General features: G+C 44.1%; 1 protein-coding gene across 1 annotated transcript; it reads left to right on the top strand.

Annotated features, from left to right (window-relative positions):
* The first annotated feature begins 9,161 nt into the window (after positions 1 to 9,161).
* LOC142098608 (arylamine N-acetyltransferase, pineal gland isozyme NAT-3-like) lies at positions 9,162 to 15,186 on the top strand. Its single transcript, XM_075181445.1, has 2 exons — positions 9,162 to 9,206; positions 14,222 to 15,186. Exon 2 carries the CDS (start codon positions 14,237 to 14,239, stop codon positions 15,080 to 15,082), a length of 846 nt encoding a protein of 281 aa, XP_075037546.1. The 5' UTR covers positions 9,162 to 9,206; positions 14,222 to 14,236; the 3' UTR covers positions 15,083 to 15,186.
* The last annotated feature ends 783 nt before the right edge of the window (positions 15,187 to 15,969 follow it).

A 15,969-nucleotide genomic window follows, 5' to 3' on the forward strand; every position in this document is an offset into this window, starting at 1 on the left:
CTGCAGCGCTGTGTGACGTCACCCCCGATGTACCCGGTCATGTGACATCTCTGTACCTATATATAGTACCTCAGCCTCTTCCTCCCCCAGCCCAGCACAGTGCAGCACTAGGTCTGCTCGGTGTACCCCGTGTACGCCTCAGTCCCTCTTCTTTGTACGGGGGTCTTCTTGGTATCACTTCTGCTCCTATACGAGGTGCAATGCTCAGTATGTCTTTATCCTGTATATATATATATATATATATATATATATATATATATATATATATATGTATGTATGTACAGTTGCACAGTATGACTTCTCACTGTGTGCTAGAGGTACCTTCACAGTACCACTTCTCTTCCTGGCATTGTGCTGACAGTAGTATTCCTGTGATGAGTCATTTGTACCCATGTGACTCTGCCTCAGTCTCTCACATTTAACTCTTGGGAGCGTTTTCAATTAAGAGCGAAAGTGCCTCCGGAACTGCCTCTCCCATAGGGACGCGGTGGGAAATCTGCGATGTCGCGGTACCATATTAACATAAGAAAAGCGCAGCCGCAATGCTCGTCCGCTAACTGGCTATGCCTCTTTATACACTCACTTCCCCGCGGTTGCAGCTACATAACGAGGGGGATATATCAGATGGAAGCCGTACGTTCTGTGGGATCCAGGATCTGGAGCGATCTGATTGTATACACCTTCATCTCACAATAAGGGGCATATTCAATTAGGTTTGCGGTAACGCTGCGCAGTATTGACGGTAATACGGTACCGCAATAACATGGATTTTCTGACGCAACCCTGTGGGGTGCGCACGAAAAATCCATGTTATTGCGGTACCGTAGATTGACTTTGCGGCGCGTTCCCGCGGAACGGAAACCTAATTGAATATGCCCCCAAGTGTGTTGTGGGTCAGTTAGTGCAGTGATAGCTAATCTCCGATGTGGCTGTGTGGTAAGGTGGCATTTGGGCATAGTTCTGTAGGTGGGCAGAGCTGGGCTATAGACCTCTCCTGCTCAGTGTGGGTTTCGTGCATAGTGCAGAGCACATTAGCCCCACAGACTGGAAGGGGACAATCCTGGCTGAACCTCAACACGTGCACAGTCCTAAGTGTGCCAACGCGCCTGTTACACCTGATTTAATTCTAGAACATGACGGTTAGAATCTGATTGGTTGCTATGGGTAGCACCTCCACCTTTTCTTTTTAGAAGGTTTAGTACAGTGTTGGGTAACATGATACACTTCTGGGCCGCGTGGGGGGCCCTCTAACCTTCAAAGGGCCGCACGTTACCCTCAATCTCAGTAACAGGGTAAAACAATACATTTCATCAAATAAAGAGATATGTGTAACAACATATCAGCAGCCGTGTGATACAAGTGTTACTCGCTATAACAAATCTGACAGTAAAGCAGGAAGAAGCTAAGGGACGCAGGTGGAGGCTCGAAGGGCCGTCTGTTGCCTATCACTGGTTAAATTTACCCCCAAGTTTAATTAGAGGTGGGCAGGGAGCATCATGTCACGGCTTGAAATTAAATACGCAATGAGCATTGTTGTACAAGTAATTTATTATAATTGTTGGACAAATGAATGGTCATTGTTACTTGCAGACGTTGTGTTTGTGCTGGGTGCATTGTACGAAGGTGCTGTTGCAAATCTTGGTTTATGTTTGATGCCGATGGCCTTGTGATGTGATATCTGTGGTATAATTAATGCATTGAGTCCTATGTGATTCCATATTAATACTGCATGGAAGGATGTGTGGCCTCCGCAGATAGCAGTAATCAGAGAGACACAGATTCTCTTATCTCCCATTGACCAGTGACAATGCTGGAGGTGACTGCCCAGTGATAGATGACTGGGATAGCTGACCCGCTACAATAGAATCCCAGGGTGATATATATATAATACAGATATTCAGTGTCGGAGAGATCAGACAGGATGAGGAGACGGAGAGGACAGTCTGAGACCTGGGCAGAGGCAGCTCGGAGCGGGCAGAAGAAGTGGTCTCATTGGGAGGTGAGTCACGGATTATGGTAACAATACATTTTCTAAATCATTAGTATAATCTACCTCCCTAGTGCCAATTCATATAAATAGGCTGCGGCATCCTCACAATTTAAAGAGACAAATTATTTTGCTGTTTCATAGATGAGATGAACTGTGTGGTCCAGTCTCCACTTAAGTTACTTAGTGCACGTTGTCTTATTTCTGTGGAAGTTCAGCTCACATCTGAAGTCACTGACTAGGATCAAGAAAGAGCATGCTCTTCAGACTCTTTTAATACATCATTTGTTCTGGGAAAAAGAAATTGACAACTACAGCATGTTAGAGCGCTGTGCAATGCTGCCTTCTGTCCTTATAGTGCAGATTTTTTAAAAGGGTGTTTCCACACTTATGAACCACCCTGTATATCCATGCCTATAGGCCTCCTATATAATGAAGCACAGACACAGCTGATGCGCAGTAATAGCGCCTCTAGTGGCGCAGCGCTGCCATCTGCGCAGAGGCGCCTAGAATCCCGACACAGTGCACACATCGGTGATGACTGCGGAGGAGCTTGAGTTGTCCACACCTGTAGGAGGAGTGGAGCAGATTGAGGCCGTCCCTAGTTGGACTTTGGATGTGACCTTTCTATTTCCCATTGAGCGTTTGGAGATTTTTCATCCTCTTTGCACGTTGAATGCACTTCTACTTGGTGGAGGTGTCCTAGAGAAAGCAGAGTGGGTGCTGGGTGGATCATCTCCCACATCTGTACTGAACCAAGAGGCATTGCTGTGAGCACCCAGAATCCTCTGTGGTTGGCGTCACTGATTTGTGTGCGTTACGTGAACAATGCTACACTCATAGATTGTAAGCTCTAAGGAACAAGCCCTCTTTTCCTCCTGTTTCGGTGAATACCTGATGTAATGTTGTGGGACTAGATACCAGGGGTGGCACATCTTAAATATTCAACATTAACCCTATTGGTTATGATATTGTTGCAGTGACTTTGTTGTTTCTCTTCTTGTTTGTGTGTGTATCTGTTACATGACGCACAGAGCCTCGTTACAGCCTCACAACACAGAATTATTGTTTGTTTAAATAGGTTTTATTTTTGGGGGAGAACCAAATAGTAAATCATAAAGTAATTTAAACTGAAATATCATCATTTTATAAGTATTCATCAGTATAATACTTGGTTGAGTCACCTCTGGAAGCTGCTTCATCCAGCTGTCTATGTGGATAACTTCGAACACCAAGTTGGGGAAAGATGTGCCCGTTCCTTCTTGCCCAATGTTAGTTGTGGAGCAGCGATGGGCAGCACGATTGAGGTCTTGCTATTTAAATGGCAGTAAGGTCACTCTAGTGCTGCCCGTGCAGTGTGATTTGGATCATTGTCCTGTTAATAGATTCTCGCCAGAGACGCTGTAACTGACATGGATGTATGAACACTGATGGTCATCCCATGCACACTGCAACAATTTCTGTTTTTTATTTTTAGTAATTTGTAGATTTTTTTCTTCTTCTTAATATCTATTCTGATTTCACACGGTGCTCAATACTTTGTGAATCAATGCCAACAAATCCTATTCAATTGTATTTCAAATTCAATATCTGTGGCCACAAAATGTAAAAGATGTTTTGGGTGTGAATACTTTTTCAAGGCACTGCTTATATGTAACTGCAGTGTCCCTGCAGTAATTCGTTACTTAGTATCTATATGTAAAAACTTTATGGTGTATTTTATGTCTATCACATACTTGCCAACTCTCCCGGAACGTCCGGGAGACTCCCGCATTTTGCGAGAGTCTCCTGGGCTCCCGGGCGAGTGTGGCAATCTCCCGCATCTGGATAATTCTGCCCACTTCCTAGTGAAGTGGGCAGAATTAAGTCCCAAACACCGCGATTCCCAGTGAATCGCGGCGTTTGGCCCCGCCCCCGCTGTCAAATGACGCGTTTTGCGTCATCACGTCATGGGCGGCGGGTCCAAAATGACGCCATTTTGGAGCCCCGCCCCCCGTTACGCCCACCTCCTCCGCAGGCTCCCGGATTTGACCAACAGAAAGTTGGTAAGTATGGTCTATCATCTATGCAAATGCAGTCACTTATTACAGTTTCCTATTTATTTCTATTTAACTTCATTCTACATATGGTCCTTTCGAGGTGATTTACTTTATTTTGAATGTTGGTGCTGTATCTGTAATACTGTATAATACTCCTCTACCCCTCCCCCAGATCCTGGCTGTATTCAGCTCTCTGCTCCTCTTACTCTATATGTGGACCTGTTATGAGAATTTCCACTTCCACGTCACCCACTTCTACGCCCACCTGGGTTACCCGAGCGCCCAGCACCTGGTGGGGCAAAGATACCTTAGAGGTAAGACGGAGGTTTCTGTATTCTCGTGTCGTATAGTTCAAACAGGTTTTAACGTTAAAGAAGAACTCCGCCCAAAATGAAAATTATTGTGGGTGGAGTTGATATAGATATGTCGGGTTCCCCGAGGGCTCTAATGGTTCCATGCCCCATTACTGGTCCGACAGGGCGAGCGAGTTAATGCATGTAACATTATCAGTGTTTAGGAAATATTCCATGCCTTATCACAAAGACCTATTTTTATGTCTGTGTGTATCTTACCTGAAACCTCGCACCTCGTACCCCGCCCAGCTACCTCCTTTGTACATTTTACAGGTCACTCCTCGCTTCCACCTTCTTGGCCATTCTACCCCCAAACAGATTACCACCACCCACATAAGCTCCACAGGTGACCATATCCCGTCCCGTGATAAATACACCTGCAGTATTACGATGTAAGCAGCACTAAAAGATAAGACGGTGGGGATGAAGCTCCACAAAATATAGTCACTGACCGCTGTATATGTTTTAAGAATACTAAGAAAATCCCAAAAATATTCATATAATGACAGTTTATGCCCCTGCGCTACAATTAGGACCACAGGGCCCATTATCAGGGTGTTAGCGCCCCACAATTGATCGTTGGCACGGTGGCTCAGTGATTAGCACTTCTGCCTCACAGCACTGGGGTCATGAGTTCAATTCCTGACCATGGCCTTATCTGTGAGGAGTTTGTATGTTCTCCCTGTGTTTGCGTGGGTTTCCTCCGGGTGCTCCGGTTTCCTCCCACACGCCAAAAACATACTGGTAGGTTAATTGACTGCTATCAAATTGACGTTAGTCTGTGTGTCTGTCTCTGTCTGTGTGTTGGGGAATTTAGACTGTAAGCCCCAATGGGGCAGGGACTGATGTGAATGAGTTCTCTGTACAGCGCTGCGGAATTAGTGGAGCTATATAAATAAATGGCGATGATGATGTTGGCATTCAGGACATGGTTTGCTAGCCCACCATCACACCCCTCCACTCTCCTACAAGCATCCTCACATTGCTGTGTACACCAGTGGCTGTGATTATACAGAACTCCTACAGTCCACAGACATATGTCAGTGCGTGTTCCTGCCTGTCTACAGGCAATGACCTCGCGTGTGTGTGTTTTCTGTACAGGAGTCGGTGTCCTCAGAGACCCAGTGATGGCCTCTCGCTGGTTCAGGTAAGCCCAGTGTTTAATATTGCAGTTCGTTATTAAATAGCAATTACTGCTGTGAGTAGCATTCTCTGGGTGTGCATGGGGCGCTGTAATATATAATGATACGGTATATTGTATCGCTGCACAGTACAAGTGGTACAGAAAACGGCAATGTTGTATATTACAATGATACCAATAGTGATTTATTCATTTGTTTGCTAACACTAATTTCTCTTTTCTTACAGTCGTGCAGCGTACAGCACATGGTCTGCGGCTGGAGGGGAGAACCGGACTCGAACTAATATCATTAATGGGCCAATATACTAATTATTGGTTACTGCAGGAAAATTGCAAAAGCCAGTTGGCTGTATGTAGCAGCACTGCCATCTAGTGTCTATGGGACTCAGTGCAGCCTTGAAAGAATAATTTGTTTTTCAAATAAAGTTATTTAGGTATTTTTCTAATTTTTTGGGGGGGAACATGGACTTCGCTTCATCGTGCATTGGGGGGGGCATGATGACTCAGGTTGCAGCTCCCCGAAATTGGGCGTTTTTTCCTGATGCGGTGGGAAGGCAGGAACGTAGTTTAAAGGATTTTACAAACACATAAATGTGAGCTGCTCACCTCTGCCATTGCCTCAAATACTAGTGCCCCCTGGAATTCCTGGCACTTACAGTGCAGATGCCTGGCTCCATTAAGGTTTATTTATTTAAAAAGCACCACAAAAGCCCGCAGGGCCGTACAATGGAAAGAGTAGAACTAAATCACCATGAATAACATATTATCTGGAGATCTTCCATGGAGCACAACAAGACAAGCTGGAAGCAGACCAGCGTGAGACAAGCCTGAGCAGGACCTATGGATAACTCTAGGTGTTAGCTGCTTGGATATAGTATATATGTAGAGAAAATTTAATCTTGAAAATATAAATGCAATTAGCCCATGTGTGTCCCGATTTACATTGCTTAAAGTTTGTAATGTGGAAATATTGAACAGTTGTTTATATATTACTATAATTAGTTTACTGTAGAAACTAGGCATACCTAACAACAAAATAATTACTGTAGGTATACCAGATGTAACATTACAGTATATTGTACATACATCAGTAGTTGGCATGATGTCACTGGGTGGAGGTCTTGGGACTGCTGCTAATGGTATCTGCAAGTCTTGGATGGAGTAACTCCAGAAAGGGGGTGGTGATCTGACACATTTATAATAGCTATGTTTGTATTAGCGGATTACTGCATGCTACCATATTTTTTAGTGTTGGCGCCCATTGTACTTGTTCTCAGATCAGGGATGTTCGTGTTTACCCCACGTTGCATGTGATGTATTCCATATGCTGAGCAAGTCTACATTCAATGAGTTTAGCTTTGGTCTTGGGATGAACAAACCCTCCTACTTCTACCCCATACAAAATGCTCCAGAACTTCCCACCTAATGTGCCATTGTCTGTGGCCTGTGCTGAATTCATTTCTAAGGAGGGAGTTTGTGTGCAGAACATTTTTTTGCTGGGTGGAAAGGTGCACAAAGGGTCTGAATGAATTTTACACTTTAACCAAGCATAGGGCAGATATAGGTGAGACTCGTGTAGTGTGTATGTTGCACAGTCAGCATGCATAGACCAACAGGGCATGTTGGACGTGTAGGTCCATAGTACAGCTGGAGAGTTAAATGTTGCCTATTTGTTATACGTGGGAGAGAACACTTGAACAGGATGATAGATTGACATCTCCTTCATTTTAGCGCTGAAAGTTCACTGTCTACTTGTTAAATAGGGGGAGAGATAATTATAAGGGAACTGTCATTGCTGTTCTGATTTCGGTTCTTCCATTGGTGATTTCTGCTGCCACCAAACATGGGCAACAACTGTCCTGGCTGTTTTCAGCAGCGAGGATAACACTAAAGGAAAACACTGGACTAAGCACTGTTACTGCAAACTGACAGAGAACCTCAAGAGTCTGTGCAGCTCGAAATCAAAAGCCTCCTCTAGAACCAGCAGAGGAACGACACAGTTACGATAAATGGTGAAGGCCAGCACTGGCCGCTCAGCCGGTGAAGGACCGTTCTGGTCACTCAGTAGGTGAAGGACCGCTCTGCTCGCTCAGTCGGTGAAGGACCGTTCTGGTCACTCAGTAGGTGAAGGACCGCTCTGCTCGCTCAGTCGGAGAAGGACCGCTCTGCTCGCTCAGTCGGTGAAGGACCGCTCTGCTCGCTCAGTCGGTGAAGGACCGCTCTGCTCGCTCAGTCGGTGAAGGACCGTTCTGGTCACTCAGTAGGTGAAGGACCGCTCTGCTCGCTCAGTCGGAGAAGGACCGCTCTGCTCGCTCAGTCGGTGAAGGACCGCTCTGCTCGCTCAGTCGGTGAAGGACCGCTCTGCTCGCTCAGCCGGTGAAGGACCGTTCTGGTCACTCAGTAGGTGAAGGACCGCTCTGCTCGCTCAGCCGGTGAAGGACCGTTCTGGTCACTCAGTAGGTGAAGGCCAGCTCTGCTCGCTCAGTCGGTGAAGGACCGTTCTGGCCGCTCAGTCGGTGAAGGACCGCTCTGCTCGCTCAGTCGGAGAAGGACCGCTCTGCTCGCTCAGTCGGTGAAGGACCGCTCTGCTCGCTCAGTCGTAGAAGGACCGCTCTGCTCGCTCAGTCGGTGAAGGACCGCTCTGCTCGCTCAGTCGGAGAAGGACTGCTCTGCTCGCTCAGTCGGTGAAGGACAGCTCTGGCCGCTCAGTCGGTGAAGGACCGTTCTGGCCGCTCAGTCGGTGAAGGACCGTTTTGGCCGCTCAGCCCGGTGAAGGACCGTTCTGGCCGCTCAGTTGGTGAAGGACCGTTCTGGCCGCTCAGTCGGTGAAGGACCGCTCTGGCCGCTCAGTTGGTGAAGGACCGTTCTGGCCGCTCAGTCGGTGAAGGACCGCTCTGGCCGCTCAGTCGGTGAAGGACCGCTCTGGCCGCTCAGTCGGTGAAGGACCGTTCTGGCCGCTCAGCCGGTGAAGGACTGTTCTGGCCGCTCAGTCGGTGAAGGACAGTTCTGCTCGCTCAGTCCTTGAAGGACCGTTCTGCTCGCTCAGCTGGTGAAGGACAGTTATGGTTGCCAGTAGCTAGATTTCTACAGTGACTGGTTCATGTTTACTATCTTTGCCTTCTGCTGTCTCCTCATTCCAACCGTACCGCACCGCTGGTAGCTGCACAGAGGTACCAGTCACCAATCTCTGCTTTATTATTGCTGGCTGATAATACTGCTGTCGTACAATAGCCGTACCCACTTTTCCCACCTCAAGCTACAATTGTTTTTCTTATGTATCATGTGTTCCCCGCACCTCTCACAATGTAACTTCATTTAGGCAGAGATAACTTTAACTTCTGTATTATGTGATCCCCTCAATGTACAACGCTGCGCAATATGTTAGCACTTTCCAAGTAAATAATAATAATAATACAGATGGCTGCTATGGGGTGACGTCTCTATAATGCTGGCCAGAGACACTGTGATGGGTTCATCAGCATCTCCCCCGTGAGTGCGATCATCTTCCTACCACAGTAACAGGGCAGAAGTTATTCAGAACAAGTGGCAGGATGAGTCTGTGTGTGACCTGGGAGTGCAAGCGTTAAACACAGTGATGTTTACATAACGCAGGACCTGAGTACTCGTTTCCAGCACATAGTACCTGCAGCATACACAGCCGATCGAACATCACGCTCGTCAGGAAGGTGAGTTGTGATCGTTGTCTGCAGTTATAGAGAAAATATCCCAACTTTATGAAGCTTATTTATAGAAATGTTCAGTAAGGTGTAAGTCATTGTACAGAGAGAAATATAACAGTAAAGTAACCAGTGCCGAAGGACAAGATGTATAGAGTGAGGGACAAGCTGTATAGAGTGAGGGACAAGATGTATAGAGTGAGGGACAAGATGTATAGAGTGAAGGACAAGATGTATAGAGTGAAGGACAAGATGTATAAAGTGAGGGACAAGATGTATAGAGTGAAGGACAAGATGTATAGAGTGAGGGACAAGATGTATAAAGTGAGGGACAAGATGTATAGAGTGAAGGACAAGATGTATAAAGTGAGGGACAAGATGTATAGAGTGAGGGACAAGCTGTATAGAGTAAGGGACAAGATGTATAGAGTGAGGGACAAGCTGTATAGAGTGAGGGACAAGATGTATAGAGTGAAGGACAAGATGTATAGAGTGAGGGACAAGATGTATAAAGTGAGGGACAAGATGTATAGAGTGAAGGACAAGCTGTATAGAGTGAAGGACAAGATGTATAGAGTGAGGGACAAGAGGTATTGAGTGAGGGACAAGCTGTATAGAGTGAAGGACAAGATGTATAGAGTGAGGGACAAGATGTATAGAGTGAGGGACAAGATGTATAGAGTGAAGGACAAGATGTATAGAGTGAGGGACAAGATGTATAGAGTGAGGGACAAGATGTATAGAGTGAAGGACAAGATGTATAGAGTGAAGGACAAGCTGTATAGCGTGAGGGACAAGCTGTACAGAGTGAGGGACAAGATGTATAAAGTGAGGGACAAGATGTACAGAGTGAGGGACAAGAGGTATAGAGTGAAGGACAAGATGTACAGAGTGAAGGACAAGATGTATAGAGTGAGGGACAAGCTGTATAGAGTGAGGGACAAGCTGTATAGAGTAAGGGACAAGATGTATAGAGTGAGGGACAAGCTGTATAGAGTGAGGGACAAGATGTATAGAGTGAGGGACAAGAGGTATAGAGTGAAGTACAGCAGCCAGGAACAGAGGAGCCTACAGCTTCGCTTCTGTGGTTCATCTAAGTTCAGGAAAATTTTTATGCCAGCACTTAATCCTTGCAGATGTAGTGTAGAATGAGAAGGTATAATTGTGTACGCCGTGTGGTAAGTAGATTACGTTTTAGTACTGAGGTGTTTGTTAGATATAACAAAGCTGAATTCAGTGTGAGGTTCGTCAAGTACCAGGATCACAGTGTCTCTTTTCCTTTAAATAAATTGGATTATAGACAATAAAATCAATTTTTGTATCAAATTAAATTTGATCTGTGTTCTTCTCTGAGAATATATTTCCTGTACACGTGTGGAATCACACATCCTGACGGACATCGGTGTAATAAATATCCAAAGCCCTTTTTTTCTTCTTTGGCACAGGTCAGTGTAATAACACTTAGCCTTCATATGGCCCTTAATGATCACACAGTGAACACTATGGGTACGGTTTCTTTTTCTTTTGAAACATAAATAGCGTAACTAAAAGAGACTCTGTGATCCTGGAACTTGTAGAACTTTGCACGGAATTCAGCTTAGTTGTGTCTAACAACCCCCGGTGTAAGATTGTCCAAAGCATTGATATTATCAGCACCAGGTGAGAGCTTCTCACGACTACAACGTACTCCACTTACCCCATGTGTACACGATTATACTCTATCTGATGCTACTCTACAGCTTCAAGGATTAAGCGCCGAAATAAACTCTTTTTCAGACCTATATTGTACAGAGAGAAGCTTATTATTCCATATAACTGCCCTTACTACAAACAAAAGCTGCAATATTGATTATTCAGCCAGAGGTTTATGCAGTATTTGCCATGCACTGTAATATATAATTAACAGTATAATATGAAGTAATGGGCCTCTTTTTATAGAGGATTAGACATTTTACAGATTATAAAACCAGAGCAAAAATAAGCCTGCGCTCGGTATATCCCATATTGTATATGGTACCAACTGCGTGGAAATATAAATGTCCATATATGTATACAAAACAAAAAGACAGTTGTCAGTGGTTATCCTTAACACTGTATATCTGTGTATCTAGCTAAATGAAAACATGAGTTATTGGCTCATATTTTGATCAAAACATTTAAGCCTGCATCCCAGCGTCAAGGGCACCTCATTATATGCAGGTCCTACACTGACCTATGTAACATAGTTGATGAGGTTGAAAAAAGACATCAAGTTCAACCTATTTTGGATCTCCTGTGATCCTGCACTTTTATATTTGAAATTGATCCAGAGTAAGCAACCACCAATCTGTTTCAATTGTGAAAATCCCCCCAGACCCAATATTACAGTCCTATTTTTACCCTATATCCAGTACCATCTTTCATTTTAATTAACGGTCGTATCCCTGGATACACCTTTCCGCTAAAAATTTGACAGTGAATTCCATATCTTGACTGCCCTTACTGTAAGAACCCCTTCCTTTGCTGGTTGTGACATTTCCTCTCCTCTAACCTTAGGGGTGACCGCGTGTCCTGTGTATAGTCCGTGGGATAAAAAGTTCCCATGAGAGTTCTCTGTATTGATCATTAATGTATTTGTACATAGTAATCATATCTCCTCTTAGACGCCTCTTTTCTAAAGTAAACATGCCTAAACTGGCTAATCTTTCCTCATAACTTAATGACTCCATACCCTTTATCAATTTTGTTGCCCTTCTCTGAACCCTTTCTAGTTCCAAATTACCTGTTTTATTAGAGTGGTGCCCAGAACTGTACTGCATATTCAAGATGAGGTCTTACCAACGATTTATACAGTGGCAAAATTACACTGTCTTCTCTTGCATCTATGCCCCTTTTTATGCATGCCAATACTTTATTTGCCCTTGCGGCTGCTGCTTGACATTGAGTACTATTACTAAGTCTACTGTCTACGAGCACTCCCAAATCCTTTTCCATGATAGATTCTCCTTAATTAATTCCATTTAAATTATAGATTGCGTTCTTGTTTTTGATCCCTAAATGCATAACCTTACATTTAACTATGTTAAACCTCTTATTCCATTTGACCACCCAATCCTTCAGTTTATTATTTATTTAAGTTCCTCTGTAGAGTAACTACATCTTTCCCTGATTTTATTTCCTTACAGAAGTTAGTGTCATCTGCAAAAATAGAAACTTTGCTCTCTAAACCATCACCAAGGTCATTAATAAATATATTAAAAAGGAGTGGTCCCAGCACGGAACCTTGAGGTACTCCACTTAAAACTTTTGACCAATTAGAAAATGTTCCATTTATCACAACTCTATGTTCCCTATTCTCTAACCAGTTTTTGATCCAAGTACAAATGTGCTTCAAACAACATTAAAATGCAGTTAAAATCTGATGCCCTCACCTCCCAGGTATAGGGGTATACATCTAGCAAGGGCTGGCTTGTGAGCCACACCCAAATGTGCCTAAAATAGGCTTGATGGACAGCTGCTATGACAATAAGGCAATATTTTGAAACAAACCCTGATAAAAAAACAAGCCAGCGCTCAGTATATCCCATATTATATATTGCCACGCAGCAGGTACCATATACAATATGGGATATACCGAGCTCGGGCTTACTACCATGCAGCTGGTACCATATATAATGTGGGATATACCGAGCGCGGGCTAATTTATTTCTAGTTTTGTTTCAAAATATTGTCTTATTGTCATAGCAGCTGTCCATCAAGCCTATTTAAGGCACATTTGGGTGTGGTTCACAAGCCAGCCCTTGCTAGATATATACCCCCATACCTGGGAGGTGAGTGCATCTGATTGTAACTGCATTTTAATGTTGTTTGAAGCACATAGGTCAGTGTAGGACCTGCATATAATGAGGTGCCCTTGACACTGGGATGCAGGCTTAAATGTTTTGATCAAAATAGGAACCAATACTTCATGTTTTCATTTTGCTAGATATACACAGATATGCAGTGTTAAGGATAATTGCTGACATTAGTTCTGAGAGCCTATAGAAAGCTACCTTTAGCAAACTCCACTGTGGTGGCAGATATATGTATGGAACAGTCTTTACATACAGATCACAGTGCCTAAGCAAACTAATGCTATAACAGGCAAAGAGGGTGTGCAGCTGACAGCCTTATAAATCCACATGGAGCCCATCCCTATCAGTCAATCAGAGGAGTCCCCGCGGTGCTGACTAGTGGTGCTATGTACCTGAGTGTCAGGGAAGTAAGTGATGTCAGTGGAAATAGGCTGAGATATAGCGGAATGCCTCAATCTGCCACTGTTTACATCCCAACCTCTTCATAAAAAGGACATATAGCATATAATAATTTGTGTAGCCCAGACACTGCATTGGAGCGTGATATTAAAGGCTCCAAATCATCTCTCACCTGCTCATTAAGAGGCAGGAGGTTTTGAATAAACTCCTGAACTAGAGAGATCAGGGCCAAATGTGATTTAAAAACCTTGACTCCACACCCCCTGGTGCTGGTGCTGCTCCAAAATCCTCTAGCCAAAAACTCCATCAAATAAATTGCCAGACAACGCCATATTGCCACACCTACAGTAGCAGACGGGTTTGCAGTCCATTGTTAAAGGCCCCCAGTGGACGTGGCATGCCCAAATGCGATGTGGACAGGCCCCTGAGTAGCCTGACCACACCCTGCACACAATGTAAATTTGAATAATTGAATCACGCTTTCTAAGGGGGAGGAGAGTGTTATAAAGAAATAAACCTGATTAGTGAAAGGACTGCAATATTAATGAAAAGCTGTCAGCAATACAATAATATATGTACAGTGAACATGAAGTCACTATGGTTTATTAAGAAACTGGGCACAAATACAAAAGGTATAATTCTTTCTATAGTAAACTGTAACATATAATAACATATCACTGTGATATACATGAGAGTGATCCCCATAATTGTGATTAATGCCTCTGTAGTATGAAGTATTTATGTTATAGACTAGTGCTGTCATATATAGGATATTTCTATATTGTTTTTCAGGACATTTATTGCCAGATGGATTTGAACCTCTATCTCCAGCGTGTTGGAATCACAGAACTTACACCAGATTCCTCCACACCGTCCCTTTCAGCGCTACGGGAGTTACACCGTCATCATGTGCTCTCTGTACCCTTTGAGAGCCTCAGTATACACAGTGGGGAGAAAATTATCCTGGACACTAACTGGATTTACGAAAAGATTGTTCTGAGAAAACGTGGAGGCTTCTGTTGTGAGAACAATGGACTCTTCTTGTGGGTGCTACAAGAACTTGGGTACCAACCGTTGGTTCTATCAGCCAGAGTGAGGGATACTACCAGTGGGGTGTACGGACCTTCATTTGACCACATGATACTGACTGTGGAGCTGGAGGGCAGGCGGTGGCTTTGTGACGTTGGCTTTGGAGAAGGAATCGTGGATCCATTTCGACTGGAAACGGGATGGGAAGAGGAGCAGGACAGTGGCGTGTTTCGGTTACGGGTGGAAGGAAAGCAGTGGTACTTGGAGAGGATGGACGATGATGTATGGAGGAGTCTGTACAAGTTCACCCTTGAAGAGAGGAGATTTGAGGACTTCAGAGAGATGTGTGAATATCACCAGACCTCACCATGTTCTCTCTTGGTCTGTAAATCTCTCTGTTCCTTACTAGTACCAGGCGGCAGACTGACGTACTTGGGGCACAGGCTGATCAGCACGGAGTATACCAAGGGTGGTGGGAGTGTGAAGACCACTCAAGAACTCACCGAGGACGAGATACCTGGTCAGCTCAGAGAGAAGTTTGGGATTGTGCTAAATAGAAAACTGGTACCAAAGGATGAGATGTTGGCTCCCTGGTCTGATGAAGACAGTATTATCAGTGGATAAACATATGTCATGTAGACAGCCATGTATAGAATACCAGTAACAATATCAAGGAAATAAACAGACATATGTAACCTAGACATTTTATGTACTCAATAGACCATAGTCATGCAATATGGCAAGATAGGAGGCTTTGACCAGAATAATAAGTGTACAGATTGTAAGTTTCATCAGGAACTATTTAATCTAGCAAAGGTAGGGGGCAGGGAACTAAATATGAATAAAGCAATCTGCTCCCCCAACCAAGAGGTATTATCTCTGCAGGCTAATAGTACAGAAAACACACCCACAGCAACAGAAGACAAAGCAGATCAAAACAAAATAAACCAAGGCAGAGAGATGTACATCGCTAGGAATAGGAGATGCACAAACAAGCCCTTAGAGCTATGTGAGGTAATGCTAGGAGCTTTGGAAATAAAATCCCAGAACTAATTGCAAAAATGACAAGGGATGATCTGGATATTGTGGCTATTACGGAGTCATGGTGCAGTGAAAATCATGACTGGGACATAGCTGTACCGGGATACACATTATTTAAGAAGGAAGGGGTGGGAAAAATCGGAGAAAGGGTAGCAATGTATGTGAAAGGAAGCATAAATACTACTTTAATACAAAGTATTGGCGAAAAATTTGAGGCCCTTTGGGTGACCACAGACACAGGGGAGAAGGCTGTTCTTCATATTGGGGTGATCTATAGACCAGCAGGTCATGAAGAGGAACTGGACAGGAACCAATTGCAGGACATCACTAAAATGACATTAAAAGGAGGGGTAATAATCATGGGAGACTTCATCTATCTGATGTGAACAGAGAGTGGTCTTTTGAAAGTTCCACTAAAAGTAGGGACATTGTGATATCCTTGCAGGGATCATCCCTCAAGCAAATGGTGA

This window comes from Mixophyes fleayi, chromosome 7, assembly GCF_038048845.1.
Source record: "Mixophyes fleayi isolate aMixFle1 chromosome 7, aMixFle1.hap1, whole genome shotgun sequence".
NCBI classification, from domain to species: Eukaryota; Metazoa; Chordata; class Amphibia; order Anura; family Limnodynastidae; genus Mixophyes; species Mixophyes fleayi.